We start from the raw sequence: 25149 nt of genomic DNA, 5'->3' as shown, positions 1-25149 counted from the left end.
CTGAAATCACCAGTACTAAGGCAAACCATCTTGGTCACATGATTCCTGCCTTTCCTAGAAGGTAGGGGGAATTAACCCACTGAGGATGCCTCTGCACACCAAACTGGGAATTGCTGTTCACTGTTGAACTGGATACATCCAAGATACTACCCTACTCAGGCACTATGTTACCCTAGCTTTAAACTCACCCAGTCATGAACTCACTGGGTGGATTCTCAGTCTCAGCCCCATTTGCAAACTGGGGGAACAGCAGCCTTGACAATGTATGTGAAGCACTAAGATAACTTGAAATAAGCTGTATGAATGCTAAATATTGACCATTACTTTATGCTGATACATCACTAGTTTCTCACATATGCACACACCCTTATTCTTCAGTATTCCAAAGTCCTTTACCTCTCTTGCTATGCATCAATGTAAATCCAAAGCAGCCATATACCATGAAAATACCAGCACCCCTAGTACATAATTAATGACTTTCAAGCATTCCTTTAAAGAGTGAACAAAAATTCCTTCGCTCTAAAATACTTAATTTTATTAGTGATGGTACCAAAGATAACAAGTATACAATCTTTGCTCTATGCTACTTACACATCATAAATATGACAGCTGCTGTTCCAAGACACAATCTTTCACAGTCCTTCAAGAAGCATATGAGATTTGTCACTACTTTATCAGAATAAGCTGTTTGCTAGCCAACTGCATGTGGCTTAAACATCACAAAAAGTACTGTCCATACTTTACATGGTAAAGCATTCACAGAAGCCAAAAGGAAGGGGGGGACCCTTTAGACTAAAACAAAAGACAATGGGCTGTTAAAGCAGTATCACAATCAATGGGCTTCATCACAACTGTGCGATTCAATTTTTCCATTTACCATAAAATGTTTACATGTCTATTAACTGCAATTTCGAGAACACAAATTGAAAGCTACTATGCTTACCTGGCTTTTTCATAACTCTTTCCTGTGAGGTAAGGCAATTTGATTGTATTATGTTATACTCAAATAGTTCTTGATTTTAGTATACAATTCCTTTCAGACTTACAATGCTGAAATAAATTCAGAGGAGTTGCATTTGTCATGTACTGTTCTCTTACAAACTATTTCCCAACAAGTAGATAGAAATTTGTGCGATTACTTCTTTTCCAAGGAGAACTTGCAAGCTGTTCCTGTCATGTTATATAACCAGTGTTAGAAATAAACTCTTGAGGATGTCCAAAGGAGCATAAATGTTTAAAGGGAACATTTGATTTCAACGTTACATATTCAGCCCAGTCCACAACCCAGTCAAGATCAACTGCTTTTATTTAGAGCAGTTCAACTAATTGACTTGGCATACAGCCCAGTAATTTATAGACTAACTGAACTGTAGATTAGGGTAATCCTACCTTATGCTCATCCTTGAACAGCGATTTTAGCTATGAGCCTTTTTTCATTTAAAGAGATCTTCAACCTGTTATCAAATAAGGCTGAGATCTCTCAAATGCTTGCCTATTAGTGTGATAGAATCATCTAAAAGATCGAGAATTCAGCAGAGGGGATTTAAAAGCACATAGATTTTTAGAAATCACTATTCTGTGTTTCAAAGAAGGCACTAAAGCATCAGCTTGTGCTCCCACATCCCAGTTCAAAAGCAAAACATTTATTCTTGCCACGGGTATCTGTCCTATTTGCAGGTGACTGGGCACACTGCAATATAGCTCAAAACAAAGCCATTTGTTTGGAATTCACTACATAGATGTGCTTACAGTTGGAAGAATGGAAATCCAGTATAAACATGACTGTTCTTTCTAGAATCAGAACATTAGCATGCATTGATCAACTACTAGTAAGAGAAAGATTTTAGACTTATTTATAAGGAAATTACTTAAAAATATAAAAAGAAAGTCACAAGCAACAAAGGAAAGAATCTCCACTTGCCTTTGTGGGCATAAACACAACAACTGTAAAACTGTGTTAGGTTAGAACTTTTCATCACTGTCATTTACAACAACAAGGGAAGCATGTTATTTCTGCACCATTTTCAAGCACATCATCAAAACATATCACATGGAGTTTAGTTTAAAAACCCATAAAGCAAAACATACGATTCATTGGGCTACCAATATTTTAACTTCCAATGCATCCCCAGCAGTTTGTCTGGGTAGTACAGATTACATCCACTTATTTGTAACAGCTGTAGGCCAATCTTATCATCACAGAAAAACAGATTCCTTCAGATGAACAGATCTATGCTGTTGGCTTTTGTCAAAGCGTATCCTATTGATCAGTCCTGCTTCTTGCTTGTCTTCACGATGACCAAACCACCACAAGAACCGGAAGAGCTTCTAGCACAATACGCCATGTCCGGTTGATTGTTTTTATCCTCTTTTGGTGGATTGTGGGGGATGGGAGGAAAAGCTTTGTATTTCTTTCCACAGTTGGGTGAGAAGTCCATTCAGTACTCTATACATCTTCCGTTTTAACTGAGATGTTTTCTTCATTTGGTTGACAGTTTCCATTTTGCTGTAGTTTGACTTCTTCTACAAGAGCTGTATCTTCCTTCTCTGCTTTATCAATTTCAGAATTCAGATTCTCTTTACTCAAATCTTTATCCTACACAAATATTTAAAAATGTAAAGAATTGTGATATAAAAAGTGCACTGCAAGAAAAGTATGCAAAGGCAAATAATATATTGACAAACCAGATATATTAATATGTTTGACATATGATTTTGACTGTAGCAGCTAATTATGTTTAGAAGATAGTCATGCAAAAAAGGACTAAGATCTAAAAGCCTTCCCCAAACCACAACTATGTAGGAAAAGACTGGAAACATCTTACTAATTTTTGAATTTATAAATTGTTTCAAAATTTGCCCTGTGAACATTATAATTCATAAAAATGAAATCCCAAAAGTTAATCTACTGTTAGGGAATTTCATGAGACTCTTTTTTTGTTGAAAAGGTCACCATTTAAAATAAATTAGTTCCGGTCCAAATGACCTACCATTGCCGTAAGTACTTGAACACATTTCCTTTATTCCTGTGGTTTACCACTAGCCCATTACCAGTGGACTACCTACAATAAATATTTAACTCTATCTACTATTACCATCACCAAAATGTCAGAAAATACATCAAGTCCCAAATACCTGTGCAAATACAACTGTTTCACCCAGCCTCCTGAAATTAAAAAGGATTGGGCTTCTCTCTTTGCTGGGAAAAACATTCTACAGATGGCCCACCATTGGTAATGGGCCACCACTCTTACAAAAACTCAATATTAAACTCACAGCTAAATGTGTCCTCTCAAACTAAAATATTACAGCCTAGTTAACAACTGCACAACTAATTCTGTGAGCTCAGTAGAGCCTTGTTTCACCAGCCCCCCTTCCAAAACTGTTTCAAAAGCAGTTTGTGATATGGCACTGGGATTTATCAATTAAAAAACAAAATCAGATTCCACTGAAAATGCCCAAAGTTGTATCTCAGTCAAAAACTCCAAGCAAGAAACAGGTGCTGTAGTTCTCTACAACAAGGAGCTTCACCAAAGGAAGAGCACACAATTTGTGTGAGCCCCTGTTTAATTTGAGCATTACAGCTAATCTCAGAGCAATGGGTAGGGTCTGCTTCCCCAGCCCTCTGTGCCACTTTTAAGATTTCTTGTAGACAGATCTCTGCTAAGCACTAGCCTTCAAAGCTGACAGTGCACGTAGGGAGCTGCTGTCTGATGTTTTGCTCCAACACCAACCTGATGCCATCTAATTTCATACTGAAATGGTATGCGCATCTGTCTACTTACTAGCATTCATCAACTGCATTGTAATCTACATTTCCTCCAGCCTTTTCTCCTGCTTGTTTTGATTAAGATGCTCTGAGAAGTGCGAAGCATTTGAGAGGCATTCCATGACATAAGGACGATGCCACATATCTGCCCCTCCTGGGAAGAAATGCATGAGGTATGCCCACCCCACTCCACAGCCCTTGTTTGTTTGCGCACTCAGAGTGGCTTACCTTGAAAGTCGTGGTTTTATCAGATTTCTCTTTAACATCTTTGTCTTTGCTACTCTTTTTCTTGGAGGTAGACCTCTCCCTCTCTCTTCTATCATTACTCAAGTCTCTCTCCTTCTCAGTCTTTTTGTCTTTCTTATTTCTGTTTCAAAAGCAAGGATTATGTAGTTGTAGTTATGATGATAATATGCAGCCTGTTCATGTTGCCCCCTCATGCATTCACTATATGCACAGAGGGGCCCTTTCACACGAACTCTGAATGTGCAGCTGTGAAGGGGGGGACAGGTAGTCAGTGAATGTATTGCTAGTGGGAAGGAACGGCCAATAGGCAGAGTCCCTTTGCCCTTGCGCATTGCTGAATGCATGAGGTACAGCATGTGAACAGAATCCTGGATCCAACTCATTGATACCGTACAGGGTTAACTATATAAAAAAATTAAGATCCCCTTGTTTATTATTTCATTTCTTTAAAAAAATGTATTCATCAAACACTTTAAAACAATAAAATCAAATGGGTGCCAGATAAAAATCACCATAAAAGAGCACAATAAAAATGAAAAGATCTCAAAAATAAAAGCTAGCAGAAAGCAGTTTCTTGTGATTTTGATTGCTGTGTCAACATTTAGTTTTCTATTTCTTCCCCCCCCCCCTTTTGTTGCTACTATTTCTACTCATACTAGTCAAACGGCTATTAGTTTGGATGAGGAGTGCACCGGGAGAGAACCTGGATATTCTAAGGACTTAGCAAATAAATGTACTCGCCTCCTTGGTGACGGAGACCGGGAAGATTTCTTCTTTGTGATTTTGGATGGTCTGGGAGACTTTGAGGGACTCCGACTCTTCCTCTTCCGTCTATCTCTGTAGGATTCATACAATACAGATTAGCTAAATCCAATCGCACTTATTAATATCAAGATTGGGACCTGCCACAACATGTTGCTGTGTGGAATTCCCCTGGTCAGTGTTTCAGTCAGTCAGCCAGACATGTCACCTGCCCCGATCCTCCATTCCATTCCCCCTGCCCCCACCATTCCCCCTCAAGTGGTTCAGAATTCCATGGCCACGAAGCATGCTCAGTCCTTGCTGGGCTGTTCTGCCTCCCCCTGCCCCATTAGGGCTTTTTCTAAAAAATAAAAAGATGTACCTCTGCGAACCTTGGGTTCCCCCCAAGCCTGCTGCTATCTCTCTCTTGTGCACAGGCAGTGGTGTTTTGGATACATAAGCAAGAGCGCTCACCCTTGAACATCGGAAATTTATGGAATGATAATCAAGAGAGGAGACCTAGGATTAGGCTTTGATAAGAGTTGTCTAACCCAAAACAAACTCTACAATGACCTGGCAATATGCACAATCTTTTATTCCCCTGTAAGCTGCTATCCTATGTTTTTAATGTTGAAATTGCAATGGGCTTGGTGACTAGTCAATAAAAATAATCATTCATTTATACTGCATTAGACTAGCAGTAACAGAACTGTAGCTTAGAACAAAATTTTGGGAGCATGCCATGATCAAAAGAAAATAATAAAAATAAACATCATATTATTTCTGTCTTCCTGTTGTATCTTTTGGCTGCAGAACGTAACTGCAATCCTATGCATGTCTACTTAGACATAAACCTCATTGAGTTCAGTGGAACTTACTCCTAGGAAAGTATGTGTAGGATTGCAACCTTAATTGCTATGACTCCATTTTATCAGCCATTGCCACGAACAGGATGCTGCTACCCTGACACTATGGGCCTGTTCGCATGTCACGACAGCCCACAGTAGTGTTAATTTATGTGCAGCACATTGTGCTGGGCATCTCTGGGCACCATTTGTGCATGATACCTCGGGGTGCCTGGCTAACCATTTAACCCAGGCAGCAGGGGTTGTTGACCGTTAGACAACGGTCAAATAACCCTAAAACATGGTTTGCACACCATGGGGACCTCCCACTCAGAGTTGCATATTTAAAATGACGCCCGCACACACCCAGCATATGCCACAGCTCATCGTGGGTTGAATAACCCAAGGTGAGCCGGCCGTGTCATGTGAACCAGCCTACTGTATGACTTAATTTGAGAATCCTTCACTGTTTAACCAATAGATGCATATGGTAATAAATTAATAAGCTTAATAAAATGTTACAGAATCTGTCTTAAGCAGATACCGATTTGCAGCAGCTAAATTTCTGTAATATATTAAGCAGAGAGTGTTCATAAAATACTAGTCAACTCAGAGGAAAAACCTGCTTATTCTGGCAGTAGTATTGTAATACAAAATCAAATTCAAACTCAGTTTATCACGTACATTTGTTAAAGATCAACATAAAGTTATTTTGCCTTAAATGATAATAGTATGTTCTCAATCAGAGCTGGTCCACCCATGAGGCGGGGTGAATCCCCCGCCTTAGGCAGCAGATCTGGAAGAGGAGCAGATCCCACGTGACCCGCAACTGGGAGTGCTGTGAGTCCCTCTCAAATTGAGGCACAGGGTGGCCAACCGGTCTGGAGAGCCCTGCTGGCCACTCTCTTGCTGAGGCAAATGCTGCAGCAGGAAAGCAGTCATTGCAGCTCTCTGGAGCAGCTGCCACTACCACCTGCCTTATGCCTCACTCTGAGTAAGGCATAAGTGGGTGGCCGCTCTGGAGAGACATACTGGCCACTCCCCTACTGCAACATAGGCTGCAGCAATAAAACATCTGGTGTGGCTCTCTGTAACTCTGCCCACCCAATGCCTTGCACTGAGGACCTCATGGAGTGACACATTGGGCAGGTAGGCTGCCTGGGGAGTTGTGCCAGCAGCTTCCCGACACAGCTCTTCACAGAGCCTGCCTGCACCAATTGCCTCACTCTGAGGGGTTCTTCCTGAGAGCGAGTCATGGTAGAGAGGCGGCCCTAGAGACTGCCTGTGTGCTTGAGGGGGAAGGCAGGGGCTTGCACACACACCCAAGTACAGCTTGCACTCTATCCCCCAACCCTGGCAGCAGCGTGTCCTTCTGGCTCAGGTCTTGTGCTGGCCCTGTTCTCAATAAAATTACATTATTTCCCAGACAAGTTCACCAACGTTATCTGCAATATCTGGCATATTGCCCCCCCATTCCAATTTTGCCATTTATCTGAATCTCTTGCATTTCTTTGATGTATTGTAGTACATATTCTCCGTATGATCCTAAATAACAGTGAAGGAATTAACTATCTCTCTTGTTTCTGAATTTCTAGTAGATTCCCCTTTTCATTTTCCTTAAAAACTCTCTTTTAAGGGTTGCATAAGTATGTTACTGACTTTCAAAACACTTCTGCCTAACACTCACAGACATTCATAAGCACCAAAAAGGATTCTCAAGGTCAACACAGTATAGGGTGCAGCATGAATTAAAGAAAAAACCACTGTTTTCTTTGTACGGTTAAAACCAATATTGTATGGTTAAAACCAATAACTTTCAATATTAAGGGCTGATTCGAAAGTCAAGGCAGCAATGGTCTTCAAAATGTGAGGATTCTGCACCAGGCCACTCCTGCATGGACACAATGTCCGTGAGCCAGTATCTTCACGTGGACTGCTATGTCTCCTGTGATTTCTGTGAATTTTGGAGGTGCCGTGTGTTCCCAAAATAACTCTTGGGACTGCTGTGATGTGTGCGAACCAGTCCTTGGACTGATAAATTACTAATCCTGGTTTACACAAATAGCCCCTTTAGGAGAGCCTAGTATAGCAGTCATGTGTGAAATGGCCCAACACTCTGTGAGTGCAATGTGGCTTCCCCAAACTTTGTGAGGTTGCCAAGTACAGCAGGTTTCAATCCATCTTTCTCTAATCACCTCAATTTTCTACTTTTTTTTTTGATAATTTATTATCTGATATCAAACAATTCTTATTAAGGCTTTAGTAACCATCAAGATTTGCCTCCATGCAATACTAATGAGATGATTGTTTGTATACTGCTTCGACTATGTTTTAAAATGAAAAAACAAAACAAAAAGAAGCAATACATCTAGGAAACATAACAAAATTAGAAAGAAGAACAAACCTGCTGGAACTACGAGATCTTCTTGAGGAACTGTAGCTTCTTGGGGGTGTCCTGGATCTCTTCTCCTTCTTCTTCTTTTCATCTCTCTCTTTCTCTCTCTCTCGTTCCCTCTCCTTATCCTTATCTTTTGCCTTCTCTCCTTCCTTGTCCTTGTCCCTTTCTTTTTCACCCTTTTTCTCCCCCTCTTTTTCTTTCTCCTGGTCTTTCTCTTTGTCCTCCTCTTTTCCCTTCACCTGTTCTTTGTCATCCTTCTCCTTGCCTCCCTCCTTCTCCCGCTCTTTGCCCTTTTCCCCTTCTCTGTCAAGATCCTCTGCCTTGTCTTTTTCTATATCTGCCACTTTCTCCTTCTCTCTGTCTTTCTCCTTCTCTCTGTCCCTCTCTCTATCCTTATCCTTGTCTTTCACTCGATCCTTGTCTCGACCCTTATCTCGATCCTTATCTCGATCCTTGGTCCTCTCCTTGTCTCTCTCTCTCTCTCTGCCCCTCTCCTTGTCCCTACCCCTGTCTTTGTCTTTATCTTTATCTTTGTCCTTGTCCCTGTCCCGATCCTTCTCTTTTTCTTTCTCTCTGTCTTTCTCTCTGATCTTCTCTTTTTCTCTGATTCTCTCTTTGCTTTCCTTCCTCTTCTCTCTGTGAAAAGAAAACATTAATTTAACTCATTCTGCATTCATTACTGTCAGGGTTGCCTCTGACCATATAGAGTGTCAGAGCAGTTCAGATTCTGAGGAAGAGCTGCAACATGTGGGGGAGGAACTTTCCCAGGCTTCAGAGGCACAGCGGAACAGAGAGGCCCTCCCTTCACGCAGCCCTGTGAGTGATAGCGAACAGGGGGAGGCAAGGGAAGGACAACCTGAACTCTTAGGTGCAAGGCGCAGGCACAAGCGGGAAATCGCAGGGGCTGAACTTAGGCGCTCTGCTCGATTGGCTCGGCGTCAACAGCTGCGCCTAGTGGTGTCACAGGAGAGGGGGAGAGCTTCCCCTCCCATCGCCTTTTTCCCAAACAGAGACCAACTTTCATAGCTCCCCTTTGAACTCCTTGAAGGCTTTTCCTTTGTAGTCTGTGAGTCTCTAGCAATTTGCATCTGTATGCCTCATTAGGGTAAACTGAATTAAAGCCTTGGAAATGCGGCCTCTTGTCTGAGTGTTGATTTGGCTATTGGGGTTCTCAGCAGGACAAAAGGGGAATTCTGACAGCCAATTGGGCAGAGCGCCCAAGTTCAGCCCCTGCGATTTCCCGCTTGTGCCTGCACCTTGCGCCTAAGAGTTCAGGCTGTCCTTCCCTCGCCTCCCCTTGTTCGCTATCACTCACAGGGATGTGTGAAGGGAGGGCCTCTCCATCCAGCTGTGCCTCTGAAGCCTGGGAAAGTTCCTCCCCCATGTGTTGCAGCTCTTCCTCAGAATCTGAACTGCTCTGACATTCTATATGCTCAGAGGCAACCCTGACAATTACAATCTAAGCACCAAAGTCAAGTTAAGGGGTTCAGAGGGGCTTGCAGCAGGAACTTAGGGCATTACAAAACAGCATCTAGAAGAGAGGTAGTAAGTCTAGTAAAGTAAGGCTGTCATTAAGCTAACTGTCCTCACATTATGATGAAAGCCATTTGTTAAGATAAAGGAATGAAAAATGTATCTGGGTTGCAACCCAACCATGACTCTACTGTTACATTGCAGCCCTACATCCAATATTCCTGTTTTTGTCTGAAGTCGCTCAATGCCTGACTACAGCTGTAAGAAAACAAGAGCTTAACCATAGGAATCTCACCGAGAAGGCGAACGGCTTCTTGATCTCCGTCGTTCTTTAGATTTCGAGCGCTTTTTGAGTGGACTTCTGGACCTGAGCCTGTCCTTCTGACTAGAGCGTGATCTGTCACGGGATCTACTCCTGTAGTGTGTAATAGTAGAAGACAAATGCTGTATACTATATTGACTGACCAAGTCTATTTCTAAATCGTCTCTTATAAATTATAATTTGTAATCTGTGGCCCAAACTACTTTACAGGTTTTTGTTAAAGCAGCACAAATGAATTATTTAGAGGGCATATAAGAGTAGGGAATACAATTCAAAAGCAGGTTCCAAGCTGAAGGTAACCGAAACCTAATTATTTTGAGAAAGCCAACAAAGCTGATAAAATCTTAGCTCATTCAGTTATAACATGGGCTAAAAGGAAGACTTTCAAAATCACACTAATAGCAAAATGATGTGCATAGGGATTGCTTATACTAGCATTACTTATAGTAGTAACGTATGTTGCAAGCATTCCAGGAGGAAGCCCCCTTCTTTCCCTACCTCCCCCCAACTTTCTTGAGGGAGAAGGATCTTGCGAAGTTTGTTTCCATGCATACAAACATTCACATAGAGTTTCTGTGATACATGTATTATATCATATCTATGATGGAGAGTGGACCTGCCCACTCCATCCTGGAGATGAGTCTTATCCAGATGGGTAAGCATGTGAACTGGCCCACAGTGAATGAAGGTCATGATAAGAAATACATTCCCTTTTTTTCTTTAGTAAGCTCCCTGAACTTTCTAATGTATATCATCAGCAAACTGTAAAATTCATCACAACAGGCTAATTGCTATTTTTCATCTGCAGAAAAATACCCACTTGCTAAGAGGCTACAAAATCACTTTTGTGGCTCGACCAACATTCTTCTGCAGAAGAAACCATGTATGAAATATACCTCTGCAAAACAATTACACTGTACACATTCAGATTCTTCCTTAGTGCTCCTCTTTACTTTAATACCCATTTGACAAAACTGGATCTGGTGTGCACACTGCAGATTCGTAATGGGGACAATGTCATATTGCGAGTTCCCACAAACCAAATTCATATTTCTGGTTACAGACTATACCATCACAAGCTACCCAACAGAAGTAACACAGTTGTTCCGCTGAGGTATTCCAAACTGTCATCTACTTTGTCAGATATACTATTCAGAATGCCAATCAAGCACTTATTCTAGTTTCCTTGCACTGTGAAATTGTGTATTTTTATTCTATTGGCCACAGGAATAAAGATATAAAATACAGGTAAAAAACACGTACCAGTCCTGGCACTGCGAATGGGAAACAAACGATTGGGATTGCACACTCTAGACAACAGACCCATTTTAAATTATGCGTATTCCCATTCCTTATTAGGACCTCTGTACTTAAAACTTCACAACTTTCCACTGAATAGTCTGATAGTCACCTCAGAGGATTTGAAATTTTGGGACAGGGGGTGGGGCTTAAAGAAGAAGCCTATAAAGCTAAGAGGCAACAAAAACAAAACAATGTAAAAGGTAAGCAAGGACTGATGTAATGAAATGGATGTCCACCAAATGTAAAAACAATACAGTGTGACTTGAGAATTAGTATTAAACAGTGACTGCATTCCTGCCTTATCATAAACAGGCTGTATATAGTGCATGCAGCCCGTTCGCTCCCACTTTGCTTGGCGTGTTGTCCAAACCAGGGCTTCTGGCTTGTTGTTTTATGACACTTTTCTTCCCTGCATGGGGGAAGGAAAGAAAAGGTGGCATCGCACCTGCAAGTTGGGCTTTTGCAGGAAGCAGCAGCAGCAACGCACTGCTGATGCTTTCGACAAAAGCCCAGTGGGATATGAGAAACCACTTCTTCTCCCCCCGCCCCACTCTGTGGAGAAAAGAAGGGATAATTTCTCTCTTCCCACTAGAATTCTGCATCAAGCACCAGCAACTGTCAAAACGTTTTATCGTAGAATCATAGAATAGTAGGGTTGGAAGGGGCCTATAAGACCATCGAGTCCAATCCCCTGCTCAATGCAGGAATCCAAGTCAGAGCATCCCTGACAGATGGCTGTCCAGCCTCATCTTGAATGCCTCCAGTGTGGGAGAGCCCACCACCTCCCTAGGAAATTGGTTCCATTGTCGTATTGCTCTTACAGTCAGGAAGTTTTTCCTGATGTTCAGCTGGAATCTGACTTCCTATAATGTGAGCCCATTATTCTGTGTCCTGTACACTGGGATGATCGAGAAGAGATCCTGGCCTTCCTTTCTGTGACAACCTTTCAAGTACTTGAAGAGCGCTATCGTATCTCCCCTCAGTCTTCTCTTCTCAAGGCTAAACATGCCCAGCTCTTTCCGTCTCTCTTCATAGGGTTTTGTTTCCAGTCCCCTGATCATCTTCACTGCCCTCCTCTGAACCCTCTCCAGTTTGTCTGCCTCCTTCTTAAAGTGTGGTGCCCAGAACTGGACACAGTACTCAATGAGGCCTAACCAGTGCTGAGTAGAGGGGAACTAGTACTTCCCGGGATTTGGAAACTATGCTTCTATTAATGCAGCCCAAAAGAGCATTTGCCTTTTTTGCAGCCACATCACATTGCTGGCTCATATTCAGCTTGTGATCGACAACAATTCCAAGATCCTTCTCGCTTGTAGTGTTGTTGAGCCACACATCCCCATCTTGTAACTGTGCATTTGGTTTCTTTTTCCTAGGTGCAGAACTTGGCATTTATCCCTATTAAATTTCATTCTGTTGTTTTCTGCCCAGTGCTCCAGCCTATCAAGATCACTTTGAATTTTGTTTCTGTCTTCTGGGGTATTAGCTATCCCGTCCAATTCTGTGTCATCTGCAAATCTGATCAGCATTCCCTGCACCTCCTCCTCCAAGTCATTAATCTTTTTTCTTTTCTTTGAAAAAACCCAACCTGTGGGACAGAAACCACCTTTCCTTTTCGTTCCTTTCCCGTTTGATTTTTGAAAGATTTTTGAAAGCAGCAATGCATGGCTGGCACTTTCTGCGAAAACACAACTCAAGAGAGAGAAAATACCTCTTTCTGTCCTGTTCTCCATGAAAGAAAAAGAGAGGTGTTTTTTCTCCTGCAAGCTGGGCTTCTACAGAAAGTGCCAGGAGCACCTATATGACCTGTAAAACTTAAATAGGAAGGTAAAGAGACTATCTGTTCTATGGGGAAGGAAGGGCGTGTGGGATTTCTCTCTCTTCCCTGTTGGGTTTTTGGAGAAAGCAGCAGTGATGCACTGCTGATGCTTTTTACAAGAGACCAACTTTCAGGAGAACACACCTCCTCTTTTCTCCACCGGAGGCGGGGGGAGGAGAGGTAGTTTTCCAAAAGCAAGTGTTTTTGGTGGAAGCACAGGCACACTTGCCAAACTGGGGAAGGGCACTTGATGCTGGCGATGCAAGTAGATTTATAGACCCAGGATTCAGCTGCATTTGTTTTTCCGACATGTTTCCGCATGGCTGACATCTGGCCTTGACAAATATATCCACATTCAATAGCAAATATTTCTTTCATTTTCCTTGTCTACCAACAGAATCTAAATGTCAATAGCCAACCATCCCCAAGAAACCTGTTTTACAACACAGAAAGAACAGTTCAATTACTGCTTTCAGATGTTTTACACATGAGAATATTACCTGCGTTTTGAGTGCGATCTTTTCCTTCGAGATTTTGAACTAGATCTGGATTCTGAACGTGAATGGGAGCGCGATCGACCAGCTTTTCTTTCACTGCTCTTTCCAGACTCTGAGAGAAAAAACGACTTTGCAGTGTAAGCTCAGAATATTTAAAGATCCCAGCTAACAATCTGGCACAAGTGGAATGTACCACATATATTGCAAGGGGCCTACTCTCTGCACATCTTCCTTCTTTGCAAAAATCCTTCAGAAACATCCAAGAAAGTCATTGCATATATTCGTTGAGTGCAGCCATCCTGCAGCAGTACACATAAACCAGATAATTATAAACAGCTAGCTAAATAAGGAATGGGATTTATGTTGCTGCCACAATGCACAAGATTAAAACATGTTTGGTAAAACTGACTTCAGAGAAAAAACACAAGTTCCGAGATAGCAATTTGAAAAGCTATGCAGAAATGCACATACTTAGCACTGTATTTTATTGTCAAAGCACTATTAGTGTACAACGCTAAAAAGTTAGGGAATTGGTTTGACCATAACTGTGGCCAGGAAAATAGATTCCGCCCCCAGCCCCCTGCAAAATCCATTTGACAAACAGTTTCAGTAATGTATTTATATGTAATTACTACATGAAGTAGTAGATTGATTCCTCCTCCTCCTCCTCCACCACCAGTTCTTTCCAAAGTTAGTCAAATGATGGCTAAGTTTAAGGTCACTGATTTTCACATGAAATGTATTTGTCAAGTTTAGAGTGATTAGATGAACTTTAGCCAGTTAAGAGCAAGGAAGAGCACCAACTGCATTTTCACCTTACACAGTAACAGACATGTCTGAATTTGGAAGGTGTTCTTTGTTTTTAAAATTATCACACACTTTTTACAACAAGAAAAACAAATCAAAGATGCAGAAGTCCCAGTTTCTTTGTAAGGTAGCTAAAAAAACTGCACACTAAATTTAGGGCTATTTATTTTCTTTAGTTTATAAATTACAATAAAAATAATAAACAAGCTAATTATTTCAGCAGTTTTCATTAGATGTAATGTTCTGCTCTTGTCAGTGAGCCGTCTTCTGAAACTGGCTAACGGCGCAATCCTATAGCCGCTAGATGGCGGTTAGACAGCTATAGAATTGTTCGGTTTCCAGCCCATGCTCCAAGGTCGGTTCCTGGAAAACCACCTCCCCTCCCCATCCCCTGCTGCCTTGTAGGCAGCACGGATTGTCCCCGGGCTCCGCACTCAGATGAGCAGCGCAGAGTGGGGCAAAAGGGGGAGTTCCCAGGGACGGGGAGTACGGACGTGCAGGTACGATGCCTCCTATGCGTGTCCCCTTCCTCTGAAGTCCCCATCTAACCATGGATGCAGGGCAGCTGGAGTGCGGAGGAGATCTGCACGCTCCGCCTGTCCTGCACTGGATAGGCAGTGACCTCTGAGTTCAGAGGTGGCCACCTATCCCGATAGGGCTGCTCCCTAAATAATTAATATCGCAGATTTTTATGAACATGCTAGCAGCTTCTGTGAAGCAGAGGGATGGAGACAGAGGTCTATTTTACATGTAATGTTCCCAGGTGTGGAAAAATGTGGTATGCAATCCTGGTTTTTGAGCATTCCCTATAATCTAGGATTGTAATCCACAATTTGATGGCCAGGGAATATTACATCTAAACCACACCTCTGCCTCTGTCCCTCGTTTTCACAGAAACTGCTAGAATGTTTATGAACATTCTGTGATATCAGTCACTTACCAGTTTCACAAAGGGCTCACAAACATGAGATGGTTATTATATGACTTTCCTAGTTCAGATATTACAGGAAACTGTTTTAACAAACCGGGAAGTCTCCTCTGAAGCCTGGCACAAAAGGGGAGTGGGGAAAATAGCACATGAGCTTGTTGCTTGTTCCCATTCCAACAAACCATGGCTTTTTGGGCTAGGAATGTTACATCTGAATATAGGTGAATGAGGCTGGGAAGTGGGATGGGGGCCCAGAGGCAAGGCGAGAAAGAAAAGAAACGTAGCCTGTAGTGAGCTGAAAGGTCTGGAGGAAGAACAGTGGAAGAGACAGGAGCCAGAGGGACAGAAGGGTACAGGTGGTGAAAGAACTGGCCAACAAGAGAAAGAAACGAAGGAAAAGATCCCATACATTTGTTAAATGGCTATTAAAAGGACTATATTCAGCACTTTGACAATAGAAAGCAGTGCTATCAGATGCTTGAACAGCACCATCTTGACTGTAAAAACTACTCAGAGACTAAATCAGTTAGATGCCATCAAAACTGATGCGTCACAGAAGTATTTAGTCCACTGGCTGTTGTTCAGGATAGCCTGTCCCTATTTCTAAAAAAAGAAAAGCTCTTCTTAATATACACCAGGATTCACACCAGTAGAGAACCTTCTTTCTTGCAATACAAGTAATATCCTACCTGGCTCAATAGCAGCAGATATAAAAGACTGGGCTTCCCGTACTCTCTTCATCACTTCTTCCAACTCCTTAGCAGCGGCTTGTGGGGTCATTTCAGGAGGCTTCACTATTGCATTATTGGAGTGATTTATTCTAAATTAAACAAACAGATTTAATCCAGTGTATTCATCGCTGCACATACACACACATCAAAGATAAACACTTCATACTCAAAATATTTCATCTATTCCTTTTAGTGCACAGTCGAGCAAAGAACTGGGGGCCAGCACAAGGATTCATACTGTTAGTCCTGAACCAAACTACAAAACACTCCAGCTACGACTTAAGGATGACTGAAAAGCTATCTTATTTTCTTCATTGTTCAACTGGGGGGAGTGGGGAGAATGTTCTTTTTCATTTCACTTCCTTTTGCCTCTATCTCACACACACACACACACACACACACACACAGTCTTTTGTGTTTTTTAGACTATAAGCCTGCATGCAAGCAAAGTTTGTTCTTTTCAGTGTATCTATTGTATAGCACCTGGCTCCATTTTGCACCAAGAGGATAATTTCGCAAACTTCACCTTTGCTTTGCTTTTCAATATGGAAAATATCTGAAAGAGGGGTACAAGTGGCTGGGTTTGTTCACATAACAGCCAGAGTAAGGGCACAATTTCTACAAAATGCTTTAATAAACTCAGATTTATATTTGTAATGAAGGATGTCACACAGCTTTTACCTTCTATCATCAACTGGAAAAGCAAACAAGATGTTATTAGTTTATTACTTCTCCATTTGAAACACACTATTGCTCTCTCATATTCATTTGATGTTGGCTTTGGCCCAGTGATGTGGGCTTTCTGGAAAAGTTTGAACAGGTAAATTTTCCCATGCAAATTAAGTTAACTTGCATAGTCATTTGCATAGGAAAATTTTCCAGTGCAAATTAGGTAAATTTTCAGTTTGCATTGGAAAATTTTCTGAGGGGCAACTTGTGGTCCTCCAGATGTTTTGGCCAACAACACCCATCATCTCTCACCATTGGCTATGCTGGCCGGAGCTTATAGAACAATAAGGGTGCAATCCTACGGGGACAGTTGGCCGCCTCTGAACTCGGAGGTGGACAACTATCCAAAGCAGGGTGGGCAGAGGAAATCTTCTCCTCCATGATCTGGCCACCCTGCATTTACAACTAGACGGCCAATTTTGGCTGTCTAGCCAGGGAGCCTTGGAGTGGGGAATGGCGCATAGGAAGCGTCGTAACAGCTCTTCAGCAGTCCCCTCCCCCAGGAAAGCCCCCCTTTGGCCGCTCTGTGGTGCCCTTACAAGCTATCTTGCCTATGAGGTGGCAGGGGAGGGGATGGGGAGTCGGGTTTCTGGGAACTGATCTCCGAGTGCTGGCCCCGAGCTCGGTTCCCAGAAACCGAAAAATCCTATGGCTGTCTAGACATTGTTTAGTGGCCATAGGATGGCGCCCTTAGTGGACAAACACTACAAGACTATGATATTACTGATATCAGATTATTGTGGTGTTTGTCCACTTATTGCACCTTTATTTCATGAATCTGTTACTTTGTTTGTGGCAGAGGTGATGAAAGTTTTAGACCAAAACTTCTGGAGGGCCACAAGTTGCCCACTGTTGCCCCTGAGGGGTCTAATTTAGCATGTTTAGTTTATTTGTACTCAGTAAATAACAAAGCTAAAAAAAGTACCCCATGTTAATTTTTTATCCCAATGCACCACAAGTATTCGATATGAAATATTTGAGGGGAAAATTAAAGCACGTTTTATGTGATTTAAATGTTAAATTATATATAAATTTTTATTAGAATACTTGTAAAAAAAGTAAAGACAATAGCATGCACTTCCCCCTTACATGGTTTAAACTTAAGAAAAACACAAAGGTACTGAAAATTGTTGATACACTGACTGAATTCATACCATCACGGGGGGGGGAGGGGAGGGGAATAAGCCACGGTAGCTTATTTCCCCTGCTGTGTGTGCCAGAGGACTTTGCGTAATTACTCTCGTCGGTGCAGCTTGCCGTGTCATGTGAACCTGTCAAAGGTGGTTTGTTGCTGTGGTTAACAAGCCACCCAGAACCCATGGGCTGTTGTCAACCCTTGCTGGGTTTGCTTGACACAGCAAACTGCGCTGTCAAGAATGATGATTCTATCCCCCCCCCGCCCCGCCCCCGGCACACAGTGGGGGAAATAAGCCACCGTGGCTTATTTCCCCTGCCGTGGTTGTGCGAACAGGCTCACTGATACATTTTAGCAAATGAAAGAACTGTGCATGATATGCTCACAACCACTCATCTATTTCAACAGAGTTCCACTCTCTTGGATAAAGGCTGTTGGGGCACCTACACTGTTACTACCTATTAGTTCTATTTCACACTGAGACATATAAGAACATAAGACGGGCCCTGCTTGATCAGACCAAGGGTCCATCTAGTCCAGCATTCTGTTCACACAGTGGCCAACCAGCTGAAATATATGTATTTCAGTGACATTTATGTATTCTCTCACATACTTGCTAGGAATATTCACCTGAAAAAGATTAATCACAACTGAGAAACTGCCAAGCTTGCCTAATATTGTATTTACAGTTGGCATCCATTCATTTTCACTAATGAATTTATGAAATGGAAAATTTTCCAGAGAAAAATAAAGAACTAGAAAATTTTCCACCCCCCACCCCAATCACTGCTTTGGCCCATGGCTTTTAGCAACTATTCTCCCCACTTCCCTCTTATATATAAAAAAGAAAGATTGTAAGCTTGCTGACAGGGTATTCTACAATGTCTGGAGCTTGAGGGGTTGTACAAATATTATTATGAGGATGTAAGAAGTGGCTTGTTGGCTCCATTTTTATCTGATTTCGCAAAACATCCTTTTTTGGATCAGGGCAGGAGCCAATAGCTGTAGCACAGGAGCTGGGGGGAGGATTAAAATAGCAAACAGGATAGAGCTTTCACAGGATACACATGAGCTGTTGTGGTACAAGCCCTTGCACAGAAGCAACAGCTAAAAAAAAAAAGTGGGATGTCTTACATGTTTCATGCTTTGTATCTTAGCAACTCTATGAGGAAGGGGATTTTGTCCCATTTTACAGATGAGGCTAAGAAACAGCATAAGCTGTCTTATACCAAGTCAGGCTATTTGTCCATCTCTAGATCAGTAATTTTAAAATTTGGTGTCAGAAATTGCCTGTTTTCCTCTTCCCTGCCCATTCCTTTTCCTCAAGCTGGGCTGAATTACACATAAAATTTCTGTTATTTATTTTGATCTGATAGTATTTGTAGTTTCTTACTTCAGTGGCCGGTCTCCAAACACAACGCCATTAAAGGCAAGGGCTCTAGGTACAGAATTTTGGTCAGCAAATTCCACAAAAGCAAAGCGTGTTGGTTGCGTCTCATCACCCGCCATCCTCACAAACTTGACTTCCCCAACTTGTTTAAAAAACTCAAGCAGCTGATCAGCTGTAGTAGTCTAAAATAAAGAGAAACACACAGAGTGTAAGTAAATACACACACTTAAAACCCTGTCCTCTGGCTCTATTTGTTGGTTACACTCCAGGTGTCCTGCACGCGCCTTTTCTCCAGAATGTATGCACACTGCCGCATTACTTTCTGTCACAACTCCATCCCTGACACTGGAGTCACCCATGTTAAAAGCAGGAGACAGGTAACCTGTAGTCCAGTCTTTCTTAAAAACTGGGTAGACTCCTTGGAGGCATGGGGCATTTGGAATGGCTGGAATGAAGTTCCATGGAAAAATCTCTCTCTCCTCCACCAGTCAAGCCTGAATAGCCTAACCCTGTCACTGGCTGTGCCCTTCTGCCCCATCATCTCAGTGCAATTGACAGAGCTAGCTGCTGCTTTGTTCTTATATTTTCCTGCATGTGACTTTACAAAGAAGTTTGAGATGTCCTGCTCTATTCTAGTTCTAGTCTGGGATTACTACCCCAAAAAGACAAGAGCCTTGTACGCACACAAATTACTATGTGAAAGTGTCTCTGGTAATTCACCAGTGGAACAGATGATTAGTGTTATGCTGAGGGCCCCACATAGAAAGTAGCAGAAGGTTAGAGGGCAACCTCCTCCCAAGTTAAAAAAGGAAAAACATTGCATAGACCCATGTGCCTTCCCAATTTCTGCCACAGAAACTGGCTGCATTGAACTTCCAGGTAAGAACCTCCCTGCGGAAATGGGTGCACATAGATGCATTGTGCTTTCCAGGATACCAGAAAGCCACAGGCTTCCCTCTCCTCCTGTGCTGCAACCCCCCTCCAGAAAAAGCCTCCACTGGTGTCAACTGCTGCAGGGCAGGGCAGAGAAAGTTTAATCCTCTCCATGCACTGCACGCTCCCAAGTTGCAGAGGAGCGTGTGTCTGTGTGCACGCACATGAGTGCACGTGTGGATGAGAAAGAGTGCGCATGTGTGGTTGTTCTGGCCCTGCCCATTCTTGGCACTAGCTTCACTCAATGCTGGCATGCCAATGCCTGGGAGGTCCCTTCTCATGAGGGCATGTGGTTCTTGGGCTGAAAAATTTCCCCACCCCTGCCATAAGCAGTCTAGGTAGGAACCTTGTAACCCTGGTGTTTCGTAGAGCATAACACTATACAAGTTGGGAAGAAAACTAATCCTTTTTTCAACTCCTGGAAGGTGAAGCTGTATACAATCTAACCTCCACACGCAACCATCAGGAAAACCCAAGGTCGTAGATGTTCCTTTAATTTGGTCAAGATTAGAGCCACCAAGCCATGAAACATGAAGCTACACTTTCTATTAATGCATCCCACTGAAGCAGGGACATTTACCTGGGAATTCAAGTTTCCCACATACACAGTCCTTCTAATTTCATCAATCTTAGAAGGATCCACATTGCCCATAATGGGTGGCTGGGGAATGTCTCCAATGGCTGTAATATTATGATCCAACGCAGCTGCTGGAATAGCTCCCAGTGGACCAAGGGAAATGCCAATCTGAAAACAGAGGATAGTTTGTACAGAAGCAAGCATGAAAAGTTCCCCTTCCACTCGGGACTGATACAATGAAATTTAGAAGTATAACACTCAACTATATTTGGGAAGCCTTAAAAAACCTCCTATCATCAATCCTAAACCTTGATGCTTTAAAAAGTTTGATGTGACCTCGAGCAATCTTAATCAATGTACTGGGCCAATAAGGCAAGATTCTTCAGAGGAAAGCACCAGAGAAAAGGTTAAGTACACTCTCACTAACATGTGATGTGAACAGGAGACTTCTTTCATGCTTAGCAAAAGCATTATTGCATGGCCAATTAATCCTTTCAATCACAGAACGTTTTGCACCTAGCAAATACTAATCTAACTGAAAATGTTCAACAACTCCCGCAATCCATTTTAAGACTGAACCAATCTGCAGACATTATGGCTTTATCTTCATGACGGGTTTTTCTCCCCCACAGCCCCCCAAGCTTCACAGTCCCCTTTTGTTTAACATCCAGCCAGATGAAAGATTTCTGGTGACGTCTAAAACTTGCTCACTATTTAAAGACGTTTTGGTTGGTCCTAATAAACATATTGCCCTACTGTGTATTTTGGATCATTTCAAATTGGGATGTGTCAAGACTATCATTGTAGCAGAACATGTACTGAAAATGCAACTGAGTAAATTGCAGCCTCTGTTATGGAGCATTATTAAATTCAGTTCTACTTACCGAACTCACAGGAGGTGTTGGTATAGGAAGCAACCCTCCACCAGGAATCAGGCTTGTCATTGTAGGAGCAGGAGCCAAGAGAGAAAGGGCTTTGGCTTCATCTGGGATTTTACCTGAAGAGCAAATGTCTTTGTTACCAAAAGTAAGGCCACCTCTCAAATGTTATTTTTCTATTTACCATTACCCTTCAACTTAAAAATAGTAAAGAAAAAAATCAATCTACGAGAGCCTTACAAAAAATAAAATAATTCAAGTTTTCCTTTTCCCCTGCTCCACTAGGAACAACAAGTGAGCAAATCTAGCAATCTCATTACCGGATTTTTACTTTAAAAACTGAACAATGTAGACAATTATTTAACACTTTGAGCTATGGGTCACCTGTACTGGAAACTTAATGTTCATGAACCAAACGATATCAAGCATGGACGCTTTCGCAGGACGTTGTTTTCACGGTGATCGAAAGTTGTGTTACACATGACAACCGTTCGTGTTGGCTGCATCACTAATAGCACACAGAACATCAGATACAGAAAAGAAGAACATTTTTTAAAGTTTAATCCCCAGAAATGGCAAATAACCAAATCAGTCAAAAGGAAAAAAAAAAGAGGAAACAGGAGTGTGCTAACCAAAATCTGCCCTCTTCTTCTGCTGAAAGGGCTGTGAAAAATGTTACCAGATGACTGCCCGCAGTCAGACTGGAACAACAAGCAAGACAGGAAACCTAGAACCATACTGATTTGTAGCTTAGATTCTTCAACTTAATGAGATCCTAATTAAGGTCCAACTTCCTTAACTTTAAGAGGGAGTAAGTGACCTGGAGTCTTTACTGAAATATCTCAACCACACTGGCCCTATGCAGACATAACCATTATTAAGCATTACGTCTGAATGCCTAAACCACTGTTAAATATTACCTCTCCACCAAGTAAACATAGTTAAGGCACTGCAAAGTGACAAGCAGGTTTCGCTGATCTCTCTCTATATATCCTCTGCGGGCAAGGCTTACCTCAGTACAATAAACCATTGTTTCACTGTATGTTTGGGATCTTAATCCGAAATTTTTTTAGCACTAACCAGGGTTAAGCATTATGTCTGTAGTGGACCACTAAGTGTATTGCACTTTACTAAAAGCATACTTTAAGCATAACAGCCCTTCCCAAAGATGTCCTAAAAGAGATAATTATTGTGATTTCAGGTTCTACCTAAGCAGCTTGACATAAGAAAGCCCAAGAGTAAAACATTCTAACACACACAGATCTGAAAGGTTTCACTGAAAGGCTGACCAGAAATTATAAACTGCACATGGCAAAGCGCTTTGCCTAGGAGTCACCTTTGCCTGAAGTAACACTAAGTGTTACTTGTCAAAATAACTACAAGTGTTCTAGTCAATTCAGCCCTCACGAAGAATCTAATTTATCTAGTGTTTTAATGGTATTTTCAAAGAAAGAAATATAAATGGTTTCTGTATTTTTTTTTAATGTGCTCTCTGTCCCATCTTTTAATGCTACAGTTCTCATCTTCCAGAGCAAGACAAAAACACAAGATAGGACAAATTTTCAAAGCACTGCATTAACTTCTTGAAAGTTGTTTACATATCAAAAGTGAGATGTTTGTGGTATTAGACATTGCCCAAAGACCTACACTGCATTCAAACTCCTGAGACAATTTGAGTTTCTGAAGCATACAATGGCAAAATAAACCTAAACAACAGTAACACAGCAACAGAGATATTTTAATGGAAATAACTTTTTATTCAGATATAGTTCAAATGCCGCTGATTTTGGCCTGAAAAAACCCATAGCAGACCCAGCTATGTAAGTACCAAACTATGGCCCAGCTATGTATGAACATGATTTCAGAAGAATTTATGTGCAGAAATGTTCTAATTTGATGTTAAGCCTCAAGATCAAATGATTTAAAAAAATGATTAAAAAATCCTGCCACTAATGTAAATGGTAAACAGAATAGACTTAGGCAATCGCAAGTGCAATCCTATACATGTCTACTCAGAAGAAAGTTCCACTAAGTTCAACAGGACTTGCTCCTAGGTAAGTCGGTATAGGATTGCAGACTTCCATGCTTAGTTACTATGGGCTGAATCTAACTGATGCCTCTGCGCTGACAGAAATTTTTTTGATCTAGTGGAAGCTTCTGACAGTAGAACACGGAGGTAGTCAATTTTTGGTGATTCCTCCTTCCCACTGCAGACCTCCACACTACACCAAAATCTCTTCAGAGGATAAGAGGACACCAGAACTGCATGGGAGATGATGTGGGGTGCTGCAGGTGGAAAAATAATCAAAAATAGCCTCTCCCCCTGTTGCACTCACAGAACCCTCTGCTGAAGCAAAGAGCCTTTAGTCAGTGGACGGACACAATCCTATGGCCTAGTTCATACATAACGACAACCATGGGTTGTTTAACCCATGGGTTGTCAGGGCTGTGGGGGAGCAAGCACGCTGCCCTGTGAATGCTCACTTTTGCTTTGTTTCCCCAATGACAAAACACTCCAGGAATGCCCCATGGTTGTTTACTTCAACATCCTGAACCTGGAACTCCGGGTTGTTGAGTTCTAACCCTTGGTTTGTTGTTGGGTTAAAGTTCTGTGTTGTTTCTCCCTCAACAACCCAGAGTTCCAGTTTCCGACGTCACAGCAAGCATCCCAGGAAAGGTCCTGGATCGTTTTGTAATTCGGAAACAAAGCAGGAAAGGTGAATGGTTGCAAGGCAGTGTGCTAGCTCTCTCCCACACAGCTATGACTACCCATGGGTGTCATTACATGCAAACTAGGCCTATAAGTAAAGCCTTAATTTATTCTTCTAAACTATTACAGTTATAGCCACTGAGTAGGAATATTTAGTGTAACACAAACGGGGCATATTTTACTAGAAAACACACAACTCTTTATTATTTTTAAAAGCAGAATTTTGAAGACCCACCTTCAAAACTAAACGAAAGTCTATTTCTGCTCTTCAAAGACGTTTGTTAAATATAAGCTAACATCCAGAAAAAGGGCCCAGCAGATACTCAACTACTGTAATGAACTAATATTTTACTTAAACAATTAATTTTGTTCCTGGCAAAATATATCTATACTTCTCTTAGCTCAATGATAAAAAAGGGGATATAAATCTCCCAAGCAATAAAAACTTATTTCAGCAGTAGTTACAATCCCTGTAAAAGACATTCATCTAGGTTGGACTCCTTCCTGTGTACAACACACTGAGCACTGGCAATGACTAAAATAACCTTCTTAAAAGCAATGATATGAAGAGTGCATGCACACCACACACATGGCATTCATTCAGAGCTAGGCTAATCATTTTAAACTGATGAATAACTATAATTACTTTTGATCGTTTACTTCTTGAATTTAACAACTCTGGCAAGTGTCTTACCACTCATTCGAGGTTGTCTTTATGCCTTCCCCCCCCCCCCTCAAATTAAGTGGCTTTAGTACAAATATTGTTGGGCCATTAGAAAAATCAGTATCTTCAGGAAGGTCTATTGCTATAATTCCCTATCTGCTCACATAAAATTACCAGAAGTTTCAGAGTACATGAAAATACTTTAAGAAAGAGAGCGCGCAATTGTGTGCACTGTGATGGAAGAGATGACAATTTGAT

At 41.8% G+C, this 25149-nt stretch overlaps 1 protein-coding gene across 5 annotated transcripts in view; it reads right to left on the bottom strand.

Annotated features, from left to right (window-relative positions):
- Positions 1 to 513: 513 nt before the first annotated feature.
- The window catches only part of SREK1 (splicing regulatory glutamic acid and lysine rich protein 1), a 41805-nt gene continuing 17169 nt past the window's right edge, over positions 514 to 25149 (bottom strand). For 2 of the 5 annotated variants that reach the window (XM_084833373.1, XM_084833377.1), the window contains exons 3-13: positions 21524 to 21636; positions 20643 to 20807; positions 19133 to 19311; positions 15834 to 15964; positions 13413 to 13521; positions 9768 to 9887; positions 8006 to 8635; positions 5139 to 5231; positions 4757 to 4852; positions 3998 to 4136; positions 514 to 2596 (exon numbers count right to left, since the gene is read on the bottom strand). In XM_084833373.1, coding sequence (XP_084689499.1) covers positions 2447 to 2596; positions 3998 to 4136; positions 4757 to 4852; positions 5139 to 5231; positions 8006 to 8635; positions 9768 to 9887; positions 13413 to 13521; positions 15834 to 15964; positions 19133 to 19311; positions 20643 to 20807; positions 21524 to 21636 — 1925 coding nt within the window. In that variant the 3' untranslated portion in view covers positions 514 to 2446. Of the gene's footprint in view, positions 2597 to 3997; positions 4137 to 4756; positions 4853 to 5138; positions 5232 to 8005; positions 8636 to 9767; positions 9888 to 13412; positions 13522 to 15833; positions 15965 to 19132; positions 19312 to 20642; positions 20808 to 21523; positions 21637 to 21901; positions 22026 to 25149 lie in introns of all 5 variants that reach the window. The other 3 variants (XM_084833376.1, XM_084833378.1, XM_084833374.1) reach the window with 3 other exon arrangements.

This window comes from Heloderma suspectum, chromosome 2 (assembly GCF_057233095.1).
Source record: "Heloderma suspectum isolate Gila_16-S chromosome 2, 16-S_ref, whole genome shotgun sequence".
Classification (NCBI taxonomy): domain Eukaryota; kingdom Metazoa; phylum Chordata; class Lepidosauria; order Squamata; family Helodermatidae; genus Heloderma; species Heloderma suspectum.
This window is presented reverse-complemented; position numbering and strand designations above follow the sequence as displayed.